A 27,405-nucleotide genomic window follows, 5' to 3' on the forward strand; every position below is an offset into this window, starting at 1 on the left:
TTCAGTTGTCTAAACGCTAGTTATATGGACAGGGGGTAAAATTCTGGTTTTTATTGCTAATCTAATTAATCACGCTCTGTCTATTTTCATAAGACTTCCAAATCCGCGGGGGTAAAATTCCGGTAGCGAACAAACTTTTGGCCACTCAGGTTACTACGTCATAGTGACGTCAGCTTTGCCCAGGGGGTAAAATTCCAGGGGGATAAAATTCCGGCGACCCATTTGAATTGTCCATGTATAAATTGGCAATTTTGCCGTTGAAATAAATGAAATGAAATTATGAAATTAATTAACTACTAAATACATTATATACAAATTGTTTTTTTATGTTTAATAATGTTAATAATGTTTGCTTATCATGATCAATCGTGAAATTTCATGTTATTTAAATGGGGAATACATTTCGTCTTGTTTATGGCAATATTTTAGTAAACATTTAATTACTTTTGGTTGTAGTTTTATTTTAAGGTGTATAATAATTTTTTCCTGTTTGTCAGAAAATGTGTATAAAATAGTTTGGCAATTTTCCAAAACGACGTCATCAGAAATATTCTGATCTAATTATTTGTTATTTTGGAATAAAGAACTTATGACTTATGAATATGTTACATATAAAATCCATCCTTTTATTCTTAGTGCTCAAAATTCTAAGTTTAGATGCCTATTTGTTACTTTAACCTGCCTTGGAAAAGAAAGAACTTACCATACCATATGATTAAACATAGACGTCACGTCACTCACTTCACTTTACTAGTTTGTCATTGTCTGTTGTGTTGTTCTCCCTGATATCGTTTATTTAACAAACGTCTGTACTCGTAATTAACATTAGTCATTCATTTTGACATGTGATGTCTGGTAATATTCGTTGGAAATAAGCTGTACTAATCAGATCTACTGACCATTCTTATTTGTTGAGTTGGCACATAGGTTTATGAATCATAACCAATACTGGAAAAGCTATTTCACAATTATTCACAACTGTGTTAAAAATTAATGTGAAAAGTTGTTGTAAAATGTAGGTATTACAGTTATTAGCACACGTCAAGAGCCCAATGTAATAAACTGTAAAATCGCCTTTTACTACAATGCCTTTGACAACAAGGACTGTAACTTATTTTTGGTGCTTGCTTTTTGTTGGAGCTTTTGGTGAAAAGCCTTCATATCATGGTAAGTATGCTTTACTGTTGGGATTTTACGGTCTTGTAGTTCTAGCATAGGCTTAGCCCAGACTAACTTAGCCTATATCAGCTAATAAAAAAAAACATTGTATTTCTTTATGTGTGCTTCAATAGTTTGCCAATTAAATTGTGTACCAAGCTATACACAGTTAGCTACTCTCACCCATTTTTAAAACAAAATAACGAATATTTAAATTATTTTTATCATTTTCAATTACTGTAAGTTAGCTTAGCGTTCAATAACCAACTTATTACCTTTGATGTAAATATGAAATAATAATGGTAAATATATGAAAAAACGGCCGTACGGCATAGTAGGCCTAAGTTTTAACTTAAGCGTTTAGGTAAAGATAAAAACAAGGTTCGTGATATTGCTATTTACTGTGTTAAGTTATTCTGTAACATGTAAATAGTGTTGTGGCTGAGTGGTTACTTTACAAAACTCGGATCAGCCATTACAAAATTATTACATAAGCAGATCTGGACCAGTACTGTAAGTTAGTGCATTTTGATTTTATATTATTACCGGTAATGGCATCCTACACATTTTGACAGCTGAGACGAGGTAGTGTGAGGCACGATGCACCAGCTAGGTTCGGTTCATCCACCGTGTGCTTCACGCTAGGCTCTGTCTCGTACACAAAACTAATAGGTTCTGTAAATGCACCTTTGCAGCCTATCTTGAAGTGTTTACAATAAAAGAAAGCAGAAAAAATATTTAAAAAACTGTAGGCCTAAATTTCAAATTGCTATGTTATTCTTATGGAGAAAAGGAAAATGGTCGTAGATTGCTTGTTTATGGAAAGACCCTTCCTTATATGTTGATCAAATTTGGCAAATTTATTTATTTCATCCTATACTATTCCGTGGGGTAGGTACATTGAGCCCCCCCCACAGTACATGAAAGATGGTGCCCCAACCCCCACCAAAACACCACTACCGTACTCATGTTTTATTCGTTTATCTCAGCAAAAGCTGTGATTGCGGCAAAATCCAAAAACTCTCGCGAACGTATTTTCATTGTTTACGTCGGTCGTGGAAACATCGTCATCGTTTTCCGTGATCGCAGCCAAATATTGAAGATATCCTGTGTTCATGGAAACACAATCATCGTCTCCCGGTCATGGAAACTCGTCATTGTTTTCTGGAATTGCAGCCAAATCATGAAGACATGATCAATGTCTGAATGTCTCCCACCGTCTTAGAAACAATGTCACCTTTTTCCACATATAACTTAGTGCAAACATCTTGGATATCTTCTTCAGTCTTGAAGACATCATATTTGTCTCCCGTGGTCACGGAAACAGCGTAACCTTTTTCCACGATTGCGGTGAGTAGTGACAGTCGGACCTCGGCGCCTCCTGAACCTGGGCGCCACTGATACTAATAACATTTAGTTGAAAAACACTTTTTCCCTTCCCACTTCACTTACATAATGGCGATAGGCGATTTCAATTTCATTCTATACTGCTGTTCTCTGGGGCTTTAAATAAAATAGGCCTTTACAGTTACTCAGTGTTTTTTTCACCTCCTGCCAATTTTTTCCTTATGTTATAAATTTTAAATAATTTAAGGGGTAAACCAAAAGGGATATTTAGATTTTTATTCTTCTTAAAGGGACAGGATTTATCTAGTAGGTCTATACAATAAATTATGCCGTAAAAACAATCAAGAGCTTCATCCACTTTCAAAGTGAATTATAAATTCAGCCTGTTGTACATCTTTATATATTTGTAGAAAATTGGCTTGTCTGTTACAAAATCTGTTACAAAAATTCGTTACAAAACTACAACACTGTTGACCTTGACCGACCAGAACAAAAGTATACAAACAATTACCGGTAGCCTATCTATAAAGCCGGATGATAAGAATCTTCATTAACTAATTGTGCTTCTTTCCGTAGACTATCATGACAAACGACAACTACTTATCTATATAGGCCTGATAATAGAAAAACATTTTAAATCCCACCTAGGACACTACCGTACTACTGCACGCCAAAAAAAAACGGGTCTCAGGAAGGTAATTCAATTTATGCTATTGAAATTATCAGCAACACAAAACTAACGCTCGTGTGCAAACACACACACGTATACTTCCGTAACATTGGAACCAGTGGCGTATCCAGGGAGGCCCCCCGAAATTTTGACGTTGAATGCTGAATATTGTTTCAAATCATAGCTTTATACACCCTGTACACACTTGCAACGCGCGTCCTAGAAACACAGTCATGAGTGCGCACACACTAGGACACCTAGTGTTTAGAGTAAAATCTACATTAGCAACGTCCACTTCCTGGATAACCTCTTTCCTAAGTACAGAATTAGGCCTAATATCTTTCTAACATTACAATTTTTTTATTTTATTATTAGTATACGATTTGTTATGCTATGGTGGTAATAAATGTGTAAAACTCATTCAAATCGGGCAGTTTTAAGTTGTTTTAATGATAAATAGTTTATCTATTTAACTTGTAATAACATGTTCCTTAATTATATCTTAATTTTTCTAGACTATTAACTGTATGATCAAAAGTATTATTTGATATTGTTGATCAGGAGAAAATGCTTATTTATATGCCTATTTTAAATTTTCCTACAATTTTATCCAGATCTGGATAAAAGTTATTGTTTTTATTGGAAGCCTAGTTGTGAATCATTGTCCAACCAGGCATACGAGAGGGGGGAGGGGAGCAGATAAGCAAGCCCTGCGTTGCCAGTTAGTGCAAATCTCAAGTGAAAAATTATATAATGTACTGTAAAATGCTGTACTACTTAACTCATCTGAAAATTTATTGTTTTGTACTCTGCCTTTTTTGTATTCTATTAGTATCATCAAAGATTACTCATGCTAAGCAAAATTTTGAGTAGCATGTGTAATCTTTGTAAACAAACAGTTTTTATAGTATGTATATTCAAGTTTACTAAGTTACATAAATAACGTGCAACAGAGTATTGGCTTTATAAGTTCCATATTCTTTATTCTACAAGTTGAGTGTAGTTTTGTTAGCTTGATTTATTTTATTAAAATTACGTCAGTCAGTTTAATAGTAGTTTAGGCAACTTGTTTAAAGATTTCAGAGCAGTAAAAGGTAATTTTTAGTGGTAATACACCTAGATTGTTCTCTACAGAGCCTCCAGAGGTGTTATAAACTGTAATTTAGCACCTTAAAATACAAAAAAAATCCCGGAGGAGGACCCCAAAACCCCCCTTCCACAATGGGGGGTATTCCATACCCCCCAGACCCCCGGTTCAGGCCCCCCCAAAACAGAATACGCCACTGATTCAAACACACAAGAATGTACACAAACCTAACGACACCACATTTCCCTCTCATCCCAACTGGTCGGCTTACATAATTGGGCATAGTTTGAGGTGTTAAACATTCTATCTCACTCAGATCAATGTCAACTAACTACCCATTTTAAGTTTTTTTTTTATAAAAGCCAATACCTACCTACTGAATTGGAAATTATAACCTACATCAGGTAATTTTTGAAATACATAGTTAGCAATTTAAAATGTGCAAGTACAGTTTATAGGTTTATTCAATCTGGAAACGGATATACCAGTATTAAGAGCATATCGGGTGAAATGGTTACGGTATGGTTGGTGTTAAAGAGAAATGTCAGCTTTATTTTTGAAAATGTATAGGATGAGTGCTCTAACAAATAGTTGTGTAATGTTAAAACTTTGAATTTGTCAAAAAGGATAACTGAGGGATAAGTACAAAGCTTCCAAAGAGCTGCTTTTTTAACCGCTTCTGAACCACATTAAGAGGTTGTAAAATCGATCGGTATGCACCGCCCCAGGCGAGGATGCCGAATTGGAGAATGCAGTGTATATACAGGGTGATTGATATAAGTGTGCCAGCCGTTTTATTCGCAAACTATAAGAGATATCAAAAAAAGTTAAATGGTAAGTGCCTTGGATTTTTTATTTAAAAAATTGTAGTCAAGTCAAAAAAATTATTTTAGCCGCCATTTTTCCAATATGGCCGCCAACTTTGATTTTTCTTATGGAACATCCTGTATTTTATGATGTATTCTGGTAGAAAATGTGATTTTAAGACGATTTTATTCTTGTGATTTTTTCATAAACCTAACCGTTTCAAAGATAATAATGGTTAAAGTTTTGAAATGTTTGCATGAGAAAGAGTTTCGATACAGGCCTAAGCAAGCATGCCAGCTGTTTTATTCGAAAACCATTCAAAATTTCACAACTTAAACCATTATTATCTTTGAAACGGTTAGGTTTATGAAAAAAATCACAAGAATAAAATCGTCTTAAAATTACATTTTCTACCAGAATACATCATAAAATACAGGGTGTTCCATAAGAAAAATCAAAGTTGGCTGCCATATTGGAAAAATGGCGGCTAAAATAATTTTTTTGACTTTACTACAATTTTTTAAATAAAAAGTCCAAGGCACTTACCATTTAACTTTTTTTGATATCTCTTATCGTTTTCGAATAAAACGGCTGGCACACTTATATCAATCACCCTGTATATGGTTATTAGACGCTGCGTGATAAATCAAACGGTAAAAATCTACTGAGTACTGAGAAGACGTAAATAAATCTTCTCAATTTAGATAACGTTTTGATTAAAATGAGTAGACCATTTCAACCGGTGATCAATCCTACACCCAAATATCTTAGGTAAAAAAATATATAATTTAGTATATCAAACTGTTTTTGTACAATTATTGGTATGGTAACGGAGAAAACTTAAAAAATTGTAAATTTAAAATTCTTATGTTAATCTTATAGAGAATATTGAATGTTGTAGTTTACTTGTTTATGGATACATTTTGATCAAACTTGGCAAATTTATTTATTTTATTATAAGCTATTAATATTGTACTAAAACCACACTTTATTAGTTTCCTTGTAACCTAGGGTTTGCTGCTAATTAAACCTAATATTATTTCAATGGATTTAATTGAAAATCAATTCAGACAAATGGAAATTCGCTTAGTCGGCAGGTATGCTGCAGCGGGGATATTATATATTGGAACAACTTTCCGAGTTTTGAAAAAGTGTGGATGGATACCTTGAAGAATATTGTTGTTAAAAATATATAGTAATGGAGATATTTAAGACAGGAAATAATGCCTTTAGCGATTCATCACCATTTACACCAGGGGTGGAGCCACCTTTCAGGCTCCGGTCAACTACAGTTATCTCTACTTCAGAGATGGGCTGCAGCTGGATATCTAAATCCAATGTCTTATTTTGAAAGTTACGAATATACGTTTTCCTTAAACTAAGACTATGTAAATCTGTATGAAACTGAAGAGAGATTGGTCGTAGAGTAGCAGCAGCTACTAACAGTTGACAAATTGGGTGGGATGGGTGGATTTTGTTGGAGTTGCACATAAGTCAGGAATTGTAATACTTTTAACTTTATTTATTTATAAAAAACTTAATTTTAGGTTCTTATTTTTTAATAATTTATTTTTGTATGAGGAATGACAAGATAATCATATACATAGTCAAATGATAACCAATGCAGTTCAAGCGGTTAAGCAACTCTAACAGTGGCCAAGATGTTCTCTATTTTTGTAAGATTTACAATGTCTTGAACCTTTTCAGGCTTAGTTTGAGTATAATTGATCAAGAATTGTGAGTCACTACATCCTCAGCAGTCATTGATTAGTTGACATGAACAAGCTTAACGTATATTTTTTCATCTTGTCGAGCAATATAACTTTGTTTCAACTATAAAATTTGTCTTTCTTTGCATATTAAAACTAATTCGATACTGTACCAAACCTTATATCACAGTTTCTAGGATGAAGTTTCATGTTATTTGACAGTTTTCAAATTCACTACCCTCCCTGATGAGTATTATGCGCTGTGCTGTTTTTAATTATGTTGATTGGTTTGAATCCAAAGATATTACCTGGGGAAAGATTACTAATTTTTACTTCAATCAGTAAAAGTTCAGTACAATTCAGTACTAATCGTTTTGGCCTTTCAGATCTTGACGGGATTAAAAAGTATAAAACAGCTAGTATATAAGATTAAAATAGAGACAATTTTAGGTTAATCACATTTTTATTCCATAATTATTCAGTCCTAAGCCTTTTCATGTCATTAACTTTTGTTTGCTATACTTTATTTGAATGTGCACACAAGTGAAGCTGTAAATTTCTTATGTGTTATCTTCTGCCTGCGAGTGTCAAGCTATTTGTTTCTGTCGGAGAACACTTTTATTTATTTTGTAGTTTGGCTGATTGCATATTCTCTCCAGGTGCAAATGAGCTATAGATGATGTTATAATGAATGTTAATTGGTCCATACTAGTTTTACTAACTTTTAAAACAACTTTTGGTATTAATTAGTAAGTTATTTTTCACATTTCTCCACTTGTATATTCAGTCTTGTTAGAAAATATTCAAAAATGTTAGTTACTGTGTCCAACTGCATAATGTTTTGATAGGGATTATGAGAATCTCAAAATGTAATAGTAGTTTATATTTTGTGAAAATTTCATTACCAGCCTTGTTGCTTTTAGTTTACAATGTTGGGGTTTTTTTTATGTTTGAGATACTTGCTGTAACCCTTAACCTCCATGATTCCTGTAATATAGAGAATTAGGATGGTGACCAATTTGTACAGATATTAAGATATTGTTTCTTTAATAAAAACCGTAGAGCAACATAATGTACATGATGCTGTCGCTGAGAGCAAGTATATTTAATTTAGTTTGGTATCAATGTCCACCTTGAATAAAATAATGTCATAGATAATTTAAACATAATCTAGTAAAAATGATGTCACATTATCAATGAATTTAATCTTAGTTTAAATTTACCATTCATAAACTATGAAACATTATTTGTATGTATTGTTATAATGACAAAAGATGAATAAAATTGCCTCTATAACATCCTTGCTGCTTGAATTTTGGAATTTATATTGATTGGTGGTACATCATTAACTATAGTCAATGATGGTATACGTCAAGCGAGATAAACATTTTATTAAAATTACTCTTTTTAATTTATGTTTAAAGGAGAGAGAAAATGTGAACTGAGAGTAATAAACTTCCTACAATGTAAAGAAAACGAAGCTTGTGTGAGTGTAGATACAAGGACAATATGTCAATGCAGAACAGATTATGAAAGAAATGACAACGGTGTTTGCCAACCAGTGCCTAAACCATCCAACCCAATTTCTTCACCGAATACTGCAGATAAATCAAGTTCAGGTGGATTTGGTAAGTTTGAATCTAAATTTACCTAGTCGGTAGCCTTTATTTAGTCAAACGATGTTTTAAGGTTAACCTGGTCCAGTTTTGAACCACTTTGTTTTGAAACCCATTTCAAAGGATTATTTTTAGGCTTAATGTGTGATGCAACAAAAAGAAAACATTGACATGTAGGTGGAAAAGAAATGAAAATTTCCCCCCTAAAATACACAAAAATATATTTGAACCTGTACACATTCCCAATGTAAATAAGAATTTGCACACCAGTTTGGATCTGATTGTAACCTATTATGCAATCAAGTGTGTGGAAGTATTGCTATGAAGTGATATTGATAAACAATGCACTGTGCTTATCTTAGGTGAGTGTTTCAATGAGGATCATAATTAAATGATTTATGATGATGCAAAGGTGAATTTCTTTGTGTAGTTCTATCTGTAAACTGGACTAAATGTTAAAAGATAGGCTAATAAGATTCAAGAAGGTTTTTAAATCCTGAACTATATAGAACTGATTATTAACTAGGCCTAGAGTTTCTTGTGGTGGTATGGTAGAGTAGAGACTATAATTGCTCTTGTCACAAACATTGGTCGAACTAATAAACTGACCTTTGACGTTAAATTTTAAACAATAATAGCTTATAGTGCTGGCTGCTATCTTAAATGCCTTATCCAACAACAAACAAACACAACTAAATGATTGTAAACAAGGATATTTGTCATACTGTATAAGGCTTGTAAACCCTAATGTCTCATTTATTGCAGACTGTTTCTTTTTTTGAATCTTGTTTGTAACAGATTGTTTTACGCTGTTTATTGATAACACAGATGAAATAGGAAACAGCAATTTCTTTTAAAAATTTCTAACTTGTAAAAGTTAGTCAGTGGTCTAATTCAGCTGTTAATACGTTTTAAACTCCTGGCTTTCCTGCATACAGTATACAAAAGTTATACAGAACTGCGCCATTTGATTTATTTTATGTCAGATCACTTGTCTTGTCACTAAACAACTCTGAATTTCCCCATGGATGCAGTATGTAGAGTGCTGACCTGCTGTATGGTCCACAAAGCTCTCATTTCTGAAGAAAAACTCTCCCTTTGGAAGAATTACTCTTTGAGGAGTGCCATACAAAACCAACTTGTTCATTTCCTGAGTTTCTCATAAACTTTTTAGGCTTATCTCCATCAGTAGTCCAAATTACCTCAACATTTCAATTATTTACAGCTGACTTGTCGCAATTCAACATCTTCGGAGCTTGCAACACGTCAAAAACATCAAAATTTAACACGGAACAGTACATTACACACAAAACATTTACATACACGAAATGACACAAAACATGATAGCTCTATCATGACATGGAAGGGTTTGTAGGTAGACTCGAGGTAGGGTTATAGGTTTCTCATCAAGTTGAAGAAAGGACTTCACATATTTCCTGGGTTCTTCAGAAAGTTTTTCTCTTTAGAACAAACATTACTTATATCATTACCTTCGTTGTTATGTCTAGATATAATTAATGTTGTTTGTTTGATGTTCGGTGCAGGGTTCAAGCTGATCCTATGGCTGATAATGCCTGTCCTACTAGCAGTTTCTATTGGAGGAATCGTCTACACTGGCCGCCAGAAGATGTGGCTCAACAGATTGTACAGGATGCGGGTACGCTCTTACAACAATGTTTTGGTTAGTAGTCAAGAAGAGGACGATCCACCTATAGCATGAGTATTATCTAATGAATTTCTTTTTTATTTATACTTGATTGCCAATGACCAAAAGACCACTTTTGTTTTTACCGATGAATTATGCTATACTAGTCATTATTGAGTGTGTCCTATGAAAGTTGTGTTACCTAAGGCATTTTTCAGTCATTTAATTTTTTGATAAATGAAACGCTGCTATTTTAATACTCATGTGAATAATGATCCTTGTATAATTTTGTGCCGGGTAGAGCGAGGCTTTGTTTGCATTTAAATTTGTTATGGTTTGTACACTTGAACAATTCCAAATAGTGTTTTCATTGATCAAATATATTTTATTTTAAAACATAAAAAAGTCGGTTGGACTAATAAATAAATATAATTACAGTGTTTTATTGTTTAGATACATTTTAATTTTATTTTATCTAGATTTAATTAGGATCAAAGTTTTACTGTATTATTTATAATGTTCTTTCTTTTATTCAATTTTAAACTAGGCTAGGCTATTTTATGTTATAGTCCTAACTCAAATGTGCACGTACAATCAGAGAACGTAAAAGAAATATTGATAAATGAATGATCACTAGTTTCCTTTTAATAGAAACCACATTGTCTAATTTTGTGCAAGGCAGTTTTCTTTTATCTTTTCGTCTCAAGATCCTTTAAATGGGATCTCTCACATGGAATGATTATGATTTTAATGGATTTTTTATGTCATATTGATATACTTTGAAAGAAAATTTCATATTTCATGCTCAAAAGGAAACTTTGTTTTTATTATTATAACTACCTCAGTTTTATATCGTTCAGATTAACATGTTTGTTATTTAATTTATAAACTTGTAAAATGTTCTTATAATTGTTACGATACTCGTTGCAGGTAAATGCACCTGGTTGAGGGGATTACAATAAACCTAACCAAAATGGTTCAATTAAAAAAAAACCTTTGCTGATCATGTAACTTTATTATATATGTTTAAGAAAGCCTACTTCTCAAATATCATTTGTTTGATAAAAACTAGATATTGTGTGTATGTTTTTCTTCTTTAAAATGATGAAGAATATATTACTCGAATTGTTTTACCGGTACCTACAGCAATTAAATGTAAAACAAATTTAAAATAACTCAATTTGATTACCCTTTAAAATCTCAAGCATAGTATTTCCTTATGGAGCTCAATTCTGTTGCTTAAAAGCAAATGTATCAAAGTTCAATGGTCAAAAGAGAAATGTTGCATAATAGTCTTGAGTACCAAATAATCTAATTTGAATCTTGTGTAAATAAAGAAAAATATTCAGTTAGAGGAATATGACTTAATATGACAAATCATATTATTCTGTTACCAAACACAAAGAAGGTGTGTAGAATAGAGTCAAAAATATGTACAAATATCACAAAATATAGTGTCGACAAAAAAAGAACATCCAAATGAATATATGAGCTTAACTATGTGGAGAAAAGACAATATTTTATATTTTATTACAATAATATAAACAGTAAATACACATATATTATTTCCAGATAAAAAAAACATTTTTAAACATGCTGTTTATAAAGTACCCCTAGCTTAGTTATGAAACTCAAATTTAATGCATATTGTGAATGTATTGTCTTATTACATATGAATGGCACTTCCTTTGCTCTTTGTAACTATAAATTATTCATATTGCTTCTTTAATATTGATTAAACCAAAGACAAGAACTTTGTAAAAATGTTGATATCCATTCAGACGTGTATGTTGTGTTCGTTGGTATCTTTTAATAGGAATAATTAATAACAATTAATTACTGTATAATATATTTTTGAAAATTGTGTACAGAAAATGTTATAGAGCTCATTTAAGTTTTGGATACACTTTTTTCACTTTCAATAGTGGATATGTGTAGCTTAGGTTGTATATTGTGATATTACTTTTAGTTTCAGCTTATGTACAATTGTACATATATATAAATTAATGCTTAATGCTCTATGTAATGTCGAGTTATGTATTTTATGATCGATATGTTTGATTTCAGAGCACAAGGCCTGTATAGGTTAAGGAATTGATGTATTGCGTAGTCTTATCGGTGCATTAAGAAACCCAACCACAGATAAATGTTATTTGTTGGATGACTTCGGAATCTGCTATTGCTGTGTGAAAAGCGTTGTTTCCCTCTTTTGCTATGAAATAGTTTTTACCAGAATGCTGACTTTTGTACAAAGAAATCTGAAGATACCAAGACTATCCTGTAATGTAAATGTGTTTTATAAACAAATATAGATAAATATTATTTTTGTTTGAACTATGTTAAATTAAAATAAACAATGTAGTATATCATCGTGATGGTTTTTTTACCGTATAACACATTTTGGAATTATTTACAAAGAATTATTTACCACATAAAAGTAGTTGACTATTTAATTTGTAGCTTGTTATATTTGGTTCCATCGAGAATTCTTATTCAATTACAATTTTAGATGTTCAGAGTTGATTAATTCTAACAGATATCACAAATGGTTCTCTTATTCAGTGTCAATAAACATTATGAACAATGAATACAGCCAAAAGTAGCGTGGTCGAAATGAATCCAGTGGATGTCCCACTTGGCTCCAAACTGTTGTTTTCATCTTGGTCTCCTGAAGTGTCCTGCTTTTTACCATTCTTCTTCTCCGTTTCAATTTCATTCAAGGTTTCCTCTATAGCCACATTGACTGAGCGTAACAGTTGGAACTTGTGTTTTTCTCCTTCCTGGGTTGTACACAATCCCCTAAAGTCGTCTATATCTAGAGACCAGATCATTACTCCACCCAGTTGCTTCTCCATGGCGAATTTAACCTGAAAGATAAAATAAAGGTGAATGAAATATAGTGTTCTCCGGTACATTTTTTTTTAATGTAACATTCTAAAACCTTTTAATTTTTATTGTGAAAGTGCAATGTCTCTGTTCATGTTTAGTATTTATAGTGTAGCTTTGTTAGGAGTTCATAGATGTAACTCATTACGTCTTTTTGAACACACATTTCTGCTCTATAAAGAATACAAAACCAGCTGCCTACTGTCTAGAAATGCAAAAAGTAGCTTATTACTTTTTAAATTTTTTTTAGGTTAAGGACAAAAGTTGTCGCAAAGGTTTAGTAATTTAATAATTACTAATAAAAAATCAAAAGATTGATGATAGAAAAAAGTATTTAAGTACACCTCTTAGAAATGAAAGTTTCAAAAAGACATCTTTTAAACTTTATGACTGTTAGGAACCACTGATTTTACCGTGGTTGTTATAAGATAATGTGATAAGGTGGACTTTTTTTCAAAATTGTTTTAATTACAAAACTATTATGTATGTAGAACAGAGTAATTTCTCATAACTAATATGCAATTTTTGGACATGTTCATCATACAAAACTCTGTCTGACTGAGGTGAAATTTCACTTGATAAAACATACCTTGTGCCTCAAACTCTGAGGATCGTCATATACAATGACTTTGTCTTCACTGACAGCAAACGGAGTTAATGATGCTTCATCCCAAAGCTTTTTCCAAGTAGAGTTAGGTTCACTGAGTTCAGTGCATATCTGTAAAAGGAAACGTCATAGTTAATTACACTAACACTCATTATGTAATTACTGTATCTCAGAATGTAATTATTTTTGGGGTGTGCAAGTAGTAAATTTATGAGTTGAGTTTTCTTTTTTTACTAGCGAGCTTCAAGTTTTTTATAGTTGATTAATTTTTCAAGTTAAGTGACATTCTTGTGGATACAGGATTGTTTCATAAAATATAAAAATAAGACTTCCTAAAATAATTAAATGGGTACTATATTGTTTGTAAAAACAATTTAAAATAAAGCTTCTGCAGACAGTGCAAGAATGATACTGCATACCTGGTGTGCTCTTTGATGCATGACATTTTATTTTATAATATACATAGCTTTTGGACTATTGATTAGGGCAATGCTTTCGTAATTTCTTTGTCAGATCTAGGAGGCCGTCCACTTTTTTTATTTAAATCTTGCCCTTGTGGTTTCCAAACCAAGCAATTAATACCATAAAGCAACTTATAAAATAAAAAAAAAAACTACTTAACCATTGGTGAAGTGTTTATTAAAAACTCTATTAGAACCAATATTATCAGTTCTTCATGAAGATCCAAGCAATTTATACTTCTCTTCTAAGTTTTAAAAACGTATGTTTTAAGGTCAGTCGACAGAGCCATTAAAAAGCTAGATTGTGCTTTAATTTTGCCATACCATACAAATAAATGATTTCAGCTAACTCATTAAAAAAGCTTAACTCTTTAAATTTTCTTAAAAACTCTTGTCGAGCCGAGTTTTTAAATACTCGCCTACTTCACCTAAAAATACTAAGCCACTTGAGTACTTACTCGCACAACTCTAAATTATTGTTTAGATTTAATATGAGCACTAAGCAACAAAATGTTCATCCGGAGGAACTAAATAGTTTTGAACGGAGGATGTCTACAGCAGCTACCAGGCAAAAATCGGGGGTTTCATTTGGGATTTTTGAGGACAGGGACCTTACCAAGTAATTTCGAGGGGTGTATTATAGGAAATTATATTATAGGAAAAATAAAAGGAAATTGTGCAACATCCTACTGGGGAAAGTTTGGTGACTTTAGCTACGCAATCAAATATTTACTTGTGATTACTAGACACATTGTTTGTAGATGACAAAGAAGTTAGTTCGTTGACCTTTAACAGCACAATTCACAGCCATTTCTAACCTTACTTTTTAAGCTTAAACTCTTGATAAAACAACTCGACACAGATCAGCATACAAATATCTAATAATTTCATTCATTCTTCTTTGGTAAAAATTTTTAAAAAATTCAATAGTTTAGAAAGATTGATACATTCTAAAATTATGGGGACCGGGACCCAACTGAAATAACTGGAACTTAAGCATGAGATTGGGGATATCCGAGAGCTATAGACTATTACATTGCTACAATTTATAGATTTAGTGACAAAAAATACCTCATTAAATCCCATGAAACCGTCCTCTCGAGTGTAAGGACCACTGAAAGCAGCGTTGAGAGATGGAGAACCTAACTTGTCGCTGTTTGGCGATTGCGTCTTGAATGTTCGGCCGTACATTGGCAAACCCAATACCAGTTTGTGCGGTTCGATTCCATTACGAAGCATGTAATTCACACTGTATTCCTGTAAAATGGTGATAAGAATAATTTTGAGAGTGAAACACTATACCCAACATAACTCTCTTAGACGCTCATAATGGTCATTCACAGGATACATAGAGTGTATCAGTTGACTGCAGTAAGATATTTGAATTCAATCCTGTCTAATAACAGAGCTATATGATTCTGCACTTCATATATTAGCACAGTGCCATCAAAACGGTGAAATTGTTAGCTGGTGGCTGTGTTGATTTAAATAAATCTTAACAATTATTGCTTGAAATGTATAGGACAATTATTGTCTTACAAATACAAAGAAACGTAAGCGTGGAGTGTTTTTGCACCATTTTGATTAACCAATGTGGGTGCTTTAAGGATTGGCAAATGCTCCTGTTTCAGCACAGTTGTGGAGAAAATTAATTTCCAGTTGCTTTACAGTATATTCTAAAACAGATTCATTTTTAAACTAGTGTAAAAATTAATTACGACACTCTGTTATTGAGTGCTTATGTCTGCAACTACTAGGGAACCATAAGCACCAATTCCATTAAAGATAAAAGACAATAGGGGTGTGCTTTGCAACGGGGTATCATCAGAGATATTCAAATTTAGTACTTTGAAGCTACTTTAGAAAAACAGTCATGGTATCAGTACCTACCCACTGTAGTACATAACACAGTTTCTATAATCAATAGTATCCCCAGTCGTTGTGTAAACAAAAACTATTTTTACAAAATATACAAAGAATTAACTGTCTAAAAGTGTAAATGGAAACAATTTGAGAAACGTTAACAAAGCAAATTTAAAAATTGTTGTTTTTATTTGTGGTGCCATAGAAATCTATCAGTATTGTTTCTCTAAGTCTTATCCCAGAACTTAAGAAATAGTGAATGGGTTATTTTGTGCTTGTTTCAGCTAAGGCAGACAGTCACTCCATTGTAATTTCTCCTTGTATACATAGTTTAGTTTATGGAAGAAGTATTGTTTTTGTCAACATTTTTAGTCTGAGTTTTGGGTGGAAATATCTGTTTTGGCCCCCCTGAACCCAAAAAAGTTACAAGTAAAAGTGATGTACGTGTGTGTGTGTGTACAGACTACACCTGTGGTACGATTATTATGAAATTTCAAAATGTGGATACTAGTCCATGGTATCTCTAGGCGTTTGATTTTAATTTGATAATGGTGATTTGTCTGTAAAAACCCATAAAATAACGGAAGTAATATTTTAACAAAAATAGCTCACACAGTTTTAATTTAAATTTAGTGTGTTGTGGTCCTTTTAACTTTAAACAAAATGGTACTTCTCATGCTGTAAAAATTACAGTTGAAAAGTTGTTGCAATTTTTAGTGATTTTATTGATTATTTTGTACCCACCACAGTGTTGACGTCCTCAGAGATGCTGGAGTGTAGCGGGGCGTTTGCTCCGGTCGTGTTATCCCACTTGCCGTGATAGTCGTAGCACATGAGATGTACATGGTCCAGGTATTTGTTCAGCTCTCGTAGGTCATATCCCGTCTCCATAGCATCCTTGCCTGCCCCCAGTGCTGCAGTTAAACTCCAACCCTCTGGTTTCAATGCGCTGTGTAACTCCTAATACATACAAAGAACAATATTTTTAAATAAGGAAATTGCATTGGGGTTTTTAATTATATTAAAATATAAGTTAATAATTTTTCCACTAGCTTGAGACATTGTCTTGAGTACTACAAATCAATTTTGAACCTGATGTAGTAGGAGTACTGACTGTTAAGTAGCTTTTGGATGGGAATTTTACGTGTTGGCCCTGTTATAGGAATATAAACAATAAAATAGTGTTCCAGCATTATCCAAAATATTAACTATTATACTGTTAACATTTACAAGATAGTAAATATATGTAAAAGATGTCACAATGGCAATGGATTTTGACCAGTCAATTCGGTTATCTTCGGGCCTAATCAAAGACTAAGAGAATCAAATTGGCGTCCTTGCTTGGATACTATATTGGTCTCAGGAAGTTTCAGAAACAAACTCCGCTAAGTTACAGCTACGGAAAATACCTAAGTATGGTAAATAAAAGCTATTGTTGGTAACTTTTGTGTAAACATTTGGACAAATTAATAAATCAATTAGACAACTTTAATTCAGCTGATTTCCGAAAAAAATCCATGATGGTTATAGATTTTGATACAGATTTATTAAATAGAAGGAACAGTCGTCATCTTAAAATAATGAAAATTGGTTTCCATTAAGTATTTCTTGATGAAAAAGTTCTTAAGAATAGAGAAATATTTTTATTTTGAAAATTCATATTGATAATGTAAATACCTACAGCTCAATCCATATTGTACGGTTGAGTAAAAATATCACAAATAGTCATTGCCAAGGTTTGAGATCAAAATCCTTTCTTACACAAAGCATTAGGAAACTTGCAGAATCTACTGAACTTCCACATGTCCACATCAAGACAAGAGTCAATCAAGTCAACGAACCCAGAAATGCTGCATACATCACCAGCCATTTAAATTGGGAAGTCGAGAATAAAACTGATATAGGCTTTGGAACTGCTGACAGGTAATGTAAAACTTATATTAGTGTAGGCATCACAGTTCTGGGGCTCTTGCAAGGAATTTTATAAAATAAACTAATGTATTAGTGTTAATTGAGTTAATTACAACTAGCTTTTTGATCAAATGATTGAATCGTCTTATTGTTTACCTTAACAAGTTTGACAAAGTTCTCACGATCCTCTGGGGCGCCGCCTCGCTTGGTGGGAAACTCCCAGTCCAAATCAAAGCCATTGAAATCGTGCATCCTGTAAGAATAAACATGGATAATACAGATTTATGGATGTAAAATATTAGTGTGGTTCCTGAGAAGAATGGACAATAGAGAAATAATATCCTTGTCAGGAAAAGTATATTATCCACATTATTTATGCTAAGCCTCAATCAGACAACAAATCTACTAGTAGCTAATAGTAGCTGCTAGTAGATATGTCAGATGTAGCTGAATTACTTTGCTTGTGTGCTTTATCCAGAGTAGGTTTGTGAGAGATCTTAAATTCTGTCGTCTGTAGGGATGAATAGAGATGTTTTACGACATATTTTTTCCACACAGCCCCAGGTTTTTTCTCTGGGACTAACACCTTTTAAGAACCTCCCTTAAAACACTGCTTAAAAAGGGGGCTGCTGTGGCTGTCGACCTTTCTCTGCAGGAGCAACTACATCTGAGAAGGATCTGGGCGTAGTAGATAAAAGAGCCGTAAGGGTCACCTTAACCTTATCTTTAGTCTTTGTTGTCTGAGGACCTCATTTTTTGGAGAATTTCCCGACATGGAAGACCCATTGTGTTTCTTGGAAGGTGGCGTCAGGCATTAACACCACCTGCAACAAAATTTTCCTCCGTAGCTACCTTGCTCACCAGCGGGCAGGCGAAGACAAAACTAAGGTTATCCTCTAGTTTGGCCATGCCATTTTTGACCACATGGTTAGCTATTTTCTGCACCCAAATAGTGTCCAGCATTGCTTTCATTTTCTCCTCCATGTTAAGTAGCCGAGTTTCTATGCTACTCTCTGCTTCAAGATATTCTTGACGGAGAAGTACCATCCCCATACTCTACAACCACATTATTGGTTTGGGGTTCCTCCAACGTGAAGTCCAGATTTGAAGGTACTGGTGAGAAAACTCCTGAAATGGTGTTGAATCAAAATAATGAAAGGACAGATAAAAAATGTTGACCAAGCTAAAGACAAGAAGGAAACATGGCCTCAGTTAAGTTGGGAGCATGAAAAGAAAGATTTCCAATTCCTCTTAGTTGCCTTTTACAACAAGCCGGGAAGGCTGCAATCCTATTCTAAACCCGGGAGACTTCATTGGGGAAACTAGCACCTTGATTGGCAAAAAAATATCAAACATGTTCAAAGTCACTAGCAAGCGAGTTTTAGCGAATTTCACTATAGGGAAGTAGCTATTACCGTAGGTGGCACGGTAAGACATAGGCCCGGGACCGATTTACTTTTTCATTTTGATGTCCCCAGAGGCCAAAAACACCATTAGTTCAATTTTTTTTTATATATGTATATATTATATAGAGTTATGTGTGTCAGAGAACGCGATAACTCGAGTAATTTTTGTTCGATTTTAAAGAAACTTGGTTTAAAGGTGTAAGGCAGGATAAACTTGAATGAGTTCGCAAACCAGTATGATCGGATCATGGGAACGTGGTTTTATGGGGTAAAAATTGTTTTTTCTCATTTTTGACCCTCAAAACACAAAATGTTCCCAATTTCTCTCAAGGCCTAAGCTTAAAAAAACAAATAATTAGTAGTATATAGTATAATAGTTAGTATTAAATAGTATATCAAAGTGTTTTTGTACGGTTATTGGTAAGGGAGAAAATAAAAAAAAGTATATTTTAAATTCCTTTGTTATTCTTATGGAGAACATTGTAAAATGTTGTAATTTGCTTCTTTATAGATATATTTTGATCAAACTTGGCAAATTGATTTATTTTGTACTAAGCTATTAATATTTAACAAAAAACCACACTTTATTAGTTTCCTTGTAGCAGCAACCCTAGGTATACTCATTAAACCTATTGTTATTTAAATAGATTTAATTGAAAATCAATTCAGACAAAGGGAAATTTGCTAAGTCAGCAGGTTTGCTGCAGTGGGTATTTAACAGTAGTGCTAACTTAAATGGCTGTTGGGGAGCGAACTGGCGTAGTGGTTAGAGCGCAGGACCTAAGTCCCAGAGGTCCCGGGTTCGATCCCCGCCAAGTCACCAATGGATTTTATCTAAGTGATAATGCCGCAACCCCTAGGTCTAGCCTGAAGTAATGTGAAAAACAATCCCAGGCTCGTGCCTAGCATCCTAGGACAAAAAAAAATTAAATAGGTAGCTGCAAATGTTTGGTTCACACGTTTTAATTTACTATATTTGCACTATTTCTAGTGTCGTCTGGTCAAGGCTTTGAGGTAATTTTTTAAGCAATACAGAAATGTATTAAACCTTCTTTTACCAAATGTATCTTAATGTTAGTTAAGCCCTTTCTCGGGCAGAGACTGTTTATTGTATGTCTTTGGACCGTAAAAAAAAACTAAGTTATCAATACAGTAGACTCCCTCTTATCCGGACATCGGTTTGACTGGACTACACTTGGTAGAAGTGACATCTCTTTACCCGGATAATTTTTATCAGGACATCGGTTTAACCGGACTAGATTGGCAGGAAGTGGGCGATACTGAAACGACTGTTCTCATGGGAAAGATTTGAGACCAGTAATTACGTGTCTAAATACAATGCTCTCCTAATTTTAAGTCAAATACTGTATAGAGTATGCATTTAAACGGTCTGTTTTAACGAGATTTTGGGGACGTCGGTTTAACCAGAAAACCCGTTAACCGGACTGGCCTCGGTCCCGGCTTTAACCGGATTATTTTTCTTTTTTCATTAGAATGAATTTCTTACAGTAAATGCAATATTTACAAAAAACCTCTTTAATAAACTTGTAATTTTACAATAAAACTGGAAGAAAATCACATCTAAGCTAAATAAATTTTTGGAACAATATTTAACAATATGAATTTACAATTAATAAATCTAATTAGTATTTATCAATTAGATTTACCTTAGAAATCTTACAACGCTGTCAACAAACAGACGTCTTCGCTCGTAATCTGCCGCCAGTTTGGAGTAGTTTGAAGAACCTTCATTCCAACCACCAATTGCGATGCTCACAGTTAAATGAGGATATTTCTTTCTTAGTTCAGTCATCTTTTTATAGGAACCTAAACACAAAAAGATATTTCATTATTATTACAAAATAATGTTAGCAAAAGTTGAATTCCTTCAAAGTTGTTCATTAAACGTTGAAACATTATCACTTTTAGCCTGAATGAGCAGAATTAGTTTAACCTAAAAAAGTTTACAGTTTTCAGAATCTTGAAACTTTGTTTGAGATTGAAATTAAGAGGAAGCCTATGTTACAAAAGTTTCTCTATTTATCATGTTTTGTCTTTTTAATGAGGCAACTTTGAACAGACTCAACTGCAGATCAGCCATTAACTTTCACTTATTTTATAGGTGAAACATCATTCATATTTTCTTCTTTCTTCACGATGTAATGAATTTGGTTTTAAGAATTCTGTTTAGACAATTCAGACGGAACAATCTAGAATGATAGAAACTTCTCACAAAATACTAGCATCTACGTGGTTTAATATATAATGTCATATAACATTGTTTATATATATATCTCTCATAATACCCTTAAAAAATAAATAAACTATTTTTAAAAGTGAACCAGATCCATTTTTATCAAGCTTGTTAATTACTCCATTTAGAATGTACAGCGATTTTGAGGCTCTTATTTCTCTAACTCAAAGGTGGTTAATACCGAGAATCTAATGTTAGGGTATATTAATGTCTGCCAAATTATAGACAGTCTATCATAAATAAATTAAAATTTCCAATAGATCGCAAAGATCAAGTTCAATTTTTAATGGAGGCTTGATTCGACTGCTTCATATGTAAACAACAGCTGTAGTTGTATGAACAGGTGTAATTGAAGAGTAAAATATATGTAATATGCATCATCTATTTTACTTTACATATACTATCTCAGTTTCTAGGTTTGAAACTCATGAGATAGGTTATAGGTTTTGATTGATTGCTAATACTGTATTGTCTCCATAAAGACTGTAAAATTCAATTTTATATACGTGAGCATGTGATAGGAGAAAATAACAGCATTGTTCTAAACACTATAGAAGGCTACATATTAAAATGATGGGAACTGTTATAGTGATGCACTACCATCAATTAAATATAATCCTATGGAACAAGCTTAGTGTTAATTAATCATAAATAAATAGCAATGTTGTTATTTGTCTAGTGGTGTTCCCCCATTTACTTGACAATTATTTACACACACTACAATATTACTCTATTTCATTAAATAATGCTCATTGATTCTGAAATTCACTTTTGTAACTGGCAGGACAATCGTTTGTAACAATTAATAGTAGAACCTAGGGACAATGTTTTTTATTTAGTTAGAAATCACAAATTTCTTACATTACTCTTCTATACTTCTCATTGCTCCAACAACTACACAAAACTCTTTGTAGATGAAAAACATGTATTTTTATTATTTTTTTTTTATTCCAACAACATAATGATGAATAGGTAGGTACTTGTTTGACAGTAGACTTGAAAATAATCATGTTGACATTAAGTCATGAGATTAATGGTAACTTATTACAGGAAATACTTCCTGTATAATGAAGGGTTACTAACCTTTACCGTAGTTTTCTTGAAGATCGTTGTAAGGATCAAGGCTCCTTATAGAGCTATCAGTCGTGTTAAGCCCTGCGAAGGCGTAAATAAGGTGAGTGCAGAGCGTTGGGTCGATGTCGTCGATGTTAAAAGTTCCATGGCCCGACCTGTATGTCGCCCAGGAAGAAACGTAACACGCCACAACTCGGTCATGATTTGGTCTGGACTCTGAAAATTCATGTAAATCCCATGATATGTATTCTAAATTGATTACCTATTTCAATTACAGTGGAACCTCAATAACAAGTCGCCCTTGATCACACGTGTGATTTTCAAATCACCTTGAATTTATTTCGCCCCTAATCACATGCTATTGCAAACCTCAATAAGAAGTCTACTTTGATAACAAGTCTTATTTTAATAGTCCCCATAAAAGTTTTATTATCGAGGTTTTACTGTAATATCTGCACAATTATAATTGAAAATGGGTTGAATAAGAAGGGGTTTGACTCACTGTTGCCCACTTCAGTTAGTTTAACTTTAACCAGTCTTCTATAAAAATTATACTATACCTTTAAGGAGTATTTTTTTTTTTAAGAGGCACAGTGTTTACGTATCTTACGTAAAATACCCCACAGTATGAGCCTTATGAGCAAAAATGAATAGCAATTGCCAGTCACCACATAAGTTAGATCAGGTAGGCGAATCCCAGTAAAACTGTGCTGGGGTAATATATCCATCCGGATGCTACCGGGGATAAGCTAAGATGTTTAGTTAAACTACCTCACTTCACTCTTGTATATTCTGCAACCTTTTCTAGTTAAGTTTTAATTTTAACTTAATTTCTCTTCAATCCATCCTCTTAAGATGATCATAGTTTTAGTACAAATGTGTAAACCTACATTTATTCGAACGAGTTTGATCACAAACCAGCATGATCGGACTATGGGAACGGGGGTTTTGTGGGGGGCTTTAAGGGGTACATATGGTTTTTTTCCCAATTCTGATCCTCAAAAACATTTTACTATTTCTTTCAAAATAATTTTATACACCTTAATAAAATTATTTATACTGTATTTTGAAGACTTGTTGCACGCTTAATGTTTACGGAGAAAATTCTAAATATCTGTAAATTTAAAATTAATATGTTATTCATATTGATAATTAATCTGTTTGACTGTTTGTTTACTTGTTTCATATTTTGATCAAATTTACAAAACTTGTCTGTTTAATTCTAAGCATATTAATATTTCAATAAAAACAACTTTACTATCTTTCCTGTACCAGCAAACCTAAGTCATTAAAATTAATATAATAATTTAAATAGAAAATAAATCTGACAATTTTAAGGGAACATTTTAGTGAAAATCCAACCAAGGAAATGGAAACTTGCTTAGTGTGCAGTTTTGCTGGGGGGGGGGGGTATTATGCATATCCATAAGCCCCTATACTCTCACTTTCTTGGGTATGCAAGCAGAACTAATAAATACCTTAATAAAGGTGTCTTGATCATCAACATGGCTTTCGCTTAAAAGTATTAATTATTTAGCAATGAGTCATCCTGTTGCTAGAAATCCTCAATGGCAATTCCTTAGCTTAAAGATTCAACATTTTCAAATTGTAAGTAATATTGAACAATAAACATAACAGTGTGTGTAAAAGCATCCTCTTATTAGTACTATATTTGATTAAAATATTTAAAAGTTCCATACGCTTCAACCATCAGATTTTTTTTTTAATAACTCTTTTACGTTAACATCAGAACTTAAATAGCAAATGGGACCAAGACCTGCGCCTGAATATTGTTCCAACATGGAACAGGCCCATTTAGAGACCAATAGTATTCACTCTACACAAAATTTGTTAACATTTTACTTGGCAAGATAGAACAATTTAATAAGATTTTAATTTAAAAGCCAATCGAACAAAGTCCTGAGACTGTTCTGATTCAGACTATCCAATCAGATTAGGCCCTACCAGTAATTATAAATGACTAATCCAGAAGGATCAACCAGAGTTTAAATTGTATACAAAATCCTTCAAATCGTCAAGTTTGAAGCACACTTTGAATATTATGATGAAGTGTTTCATTTGAACAAACACACTAAGACAACCCAATGATGGGTGCAAACTTAAAAGAATGAGAATGGAATTAGAAAGTAAGAGTAATTTATATTAATTTAAAGGATAAGAGGATACAATTATTATAAAAACAATTTATAATACTAATTTGTTTTACCAAGATATACAAAAGCAAAAGTTGTACATTTACTATCTTTATTCATTTTATTTATATTTTCAGATTTTAAATTTAAATTGTTCATAGAAATTAAAGTAACAATTAAAAAATTTTGGCACTATAACATTTGTATAAGAAAAAGACATTTAAATAGAGAGTAGATAGAGTAGTACTCCTCTTGTAGATATTCTTTTCCAAAGGACAATTGCCTTAAACGACTTGGTTAAGGAAAACCCCCGTTATTGTTTACCTTAGCTGATAACAATCCTATTCCTCAAAACAACTTTTACAACTTACCAAAATATAGTTTTTTAGGATTTTTACACATACCTACAATTATTATTAAAATTTTTACATTACTCGACCTTTACACAAATATCTAGTACAGCTCATTGTTTCACTTTATCAACACCTTGCATAATGTTAGGAAACCACAACATTTCCCTGGGAGTGTTGAGGACAAAGTAGTTTAAAAGCCTTAAAAAGTAGTTCAAGATGGCTCCAGGCGTCGTATAACTTACCTCTGTTCGTAGTTGTTAACGAAAAAGACCGGGTAAACAATACACTAAGGACGCAGGAAACTATATAGACGCGGAACGACATGGTTGCGTCTGCGATTGCGTACCGTACTGGTAGTGCAGTGCGTAGTCAAAGCGTTATGGCCGACGTCGGCGTAGATGGTTCGGCACCGTTATGTTACAATACCTCCTCCGTGCTCCGTCTGATGTCTGAAGGTTACTTGACTCCCTCCTGTTCCTTCCATTCTACTTTCACACCTTGACGTCACCACTCACCAGCGGTCAGTGGACCCGTTGTGATTCACCGAATCGGATAAAATACAAATGTTTTCTAACATGAGTCGATGTACTTATAAGTACACTGTAGTAATTTGTGATATGATAAATGTTTACTGTATACGAAATATTAGACCTGTAAAGAAACACCTAAAATACGATTTAAATACAGTAGAGTATCGATGCTAGCGAAACCGGCCGTGGTCAGGGCGGTTAAACTGAAAGATCGGACAACATGTAAACTAATAAAAATCATTGTAAAACATCAACGAAATACTGGGTGTCCAGCTTTGACTAGGACAAACTTTACCAGATTATTCGGTAGGTCAAAACAAGCAAAAAATGCAATAGGCCTACAACATTTTGTGTCCTATCTCAAACCGTTTAGCGTCTGTCTGTCTGTCTGTGTGTGCTTCTTACAATAACATCCATTGAGCTATAGCGTTGAAATTCAGCAAATATGTTTATCGTTTTACCCACTACCTTTGTGTAAGACATAAATAAAAAATTTAAAACCTTTTCAAAATTGCGGCTATTTTGTTTATAGTTTTTAATACACAATTTTAAAACGGTTATAAATTTTGTATTCATATTTTACACAAACGTAGTTGGCAAAACGGTAAGCATATTTGCTGAATTTCAACGCTATAGCTCAAACCATTATTAAGGAGTTATGAATGTTTTTTTAACACACACAGTCAAAATAACGCTAAACGGTTTGAGGTAGGACACATGTTGTATTGCTTTGCTTGTTTTGAACTCCCAAATAATCTGGTAAAGTTTGTCCTAGTCAAAGCTGGACACCCAGTACATTTTAACATTGATGACTTTCAAAACACTAGTTTTTTAATTGGATAATATAATTGACTATATAAACCTACAGGTAGTATATATATATATACAGGTAATATATATCTATATATACCTACAGGTAGGTACTTAGATTTCTAAGAGTACTCCATTGCTGGAAATGTTTTAACATTTAAGAAATAAAATAAATGTCACTGTATGACAATTGAAATTATACTAATGTTCGATTCAGAATACAAAAATCCTCATAATAGCTATCCTTACTTCGAAATATATATCCATAAAGTCATTTCTTCCAAACGCATTTTTATAACCGCTATTATTGTGCATTGTATTTTGTGACCCGGGGCCCGGCAACGTCAGATTGATTTCGACATGGCGATCCTTATCAGGCTAAATCGGAAACTTTTATTTATTAAGTTTACCTACTGTAATTTATAATTTCTTCACTTGATGCTGTGTTAGATTTCCTTTGCTATTGAGTTAGCGACTGACTATTTAAGACGTACAATATTTAATAATAATTTTTTGACGTAGCTAATGTATTTTATGTTAATTTTGCTGAATAAACGACTTATGACTTATAAACACATTAATTTCTGTCGACTGTGGTGTAACAAGAGTGAAGACACGGTACTGAATGCACTCGGCAAAATGCAAATATACACAACACTGGTACATTTGCCATAAGCCAATTATGAATTTAATAAACTCTTCCAAGAAAAGTAGTGACCGAGTCAGAATATAGTGCAGCGCGGGATGCTGATTCGCGCATGACTCATACGTGGCGTTGAGTCATATCATTTTCGGTCGCACTGCGCAGGTGCAGGCGCGGCCACTGTTCTGGATCGCTCTCAAAGATCAAGGTCAAGGTCGCGATTCTATTTTTGGGTGACGCGATGGTAGAACAAGGAAAACACATGAGATGTTCACTTTTTTCCTTATCCATAGTACAGTATTAAATTTTAGATAATTTATTTTCTTCCCACGTCTTTTTGTATTTATTCACGGTAGGCCCCCTAATACTATTTTAGATTTTGATTAGTATCATTATGATTAAATATTTAACAAGA

At 33.1% G+C, this 27,405-nt stretch overlaps 2 protein-coding genes across 4 annotated transcripts; one reads left to right on the forward strand and one right to left on the reverse strand.

Moving 5' to 3' along the window:
• The first annotated feature begins 759 nt into the window (after positions 1 to 759).
• LOC128984751 (uncharacterized) lies at positions 760 to 12,408 on the forward strand. Of its 3 annotated transcripts, none has more exons than XM_054404107.1 (4): positions 760 to 1,167; positions 8,203 to 8,406; positions 9,939 to 10,075; positions 12,107 to 12,408. In XM_054404107.1, exons 1-4 carry the CDS (start codon positions 1,086 to 1,088, stop codon positions 12,122 to 12,124), a joined length of 441 nt encoding a protein of 146 aa, XP_054260082.1. In that variant the 5' UTR covers positions 760 to 1,085; the 3' UTR covers positions 12,125 to 12,408. The 3 variants fall into 3 exon arrangements, 2 of the variants coding, with proteins under 2 accessions (XP_054260082.1, XP_054260092.1); XM_054404117.1 differs by having other exon boundaries at positions 9,939 to 10,051; XR_008490001.1 differs by lacking the exon at positions 760 to 1,167 and adding an exon at positions 7,433 to 7,527.
• A 63-nt stretch (positions 12,409 to 12,471) lies between these two features.
• On the reverse strand, positions 12,472 to 25,414 carry LOC128984744 (probable chitinase 2). Its single transcript, XM_054404094.1, has 8 exons — positions 25,250 to 25,414; positions 22,511 to 22,717; positions 20,841 to 21,000; positions 17,924 to 18,020; positions 16,601 to 16,816; positions 15,065 to 15,250; positions 13,515 to 13,643; positions 12,472 to 12,906 (listed from the first exon to the last, which is right to left on the reverse strand). Exons 1-8 carry the CDS (start codon positions 25,329 to 25,331, stop codon positions 12,604 to 12,606), a joined length of 1,380 nt encoding a protein of 459 aa, XP_054260069.1. The 5' UTR covers positions 25,332 to 25,414; the 3' UTR covers positions 12,472 to 12,603.
• Positions 25,415 to 27,405: the final 1,991 nt, after the last annotated feature.

This window comes from Macrosteles quadrilineatus, unplaced genomic scaffold (assembly GCF_028750875.1).
Source record: "Macrosteles quadrilineatus isolate MER2022 unplaced genomic scaffold, UCM_ALF_1.0 Scaffold_1__1_contigs__length_201487025, whole genome shotgun sequence".
NCBI classification, from domain to species: Eukaryota; Metazoa; Arthropoda; class Insecta; order Hemiptera; family Cicadellidae; genus Macrosteles; species Macrosteles quadrilineatus.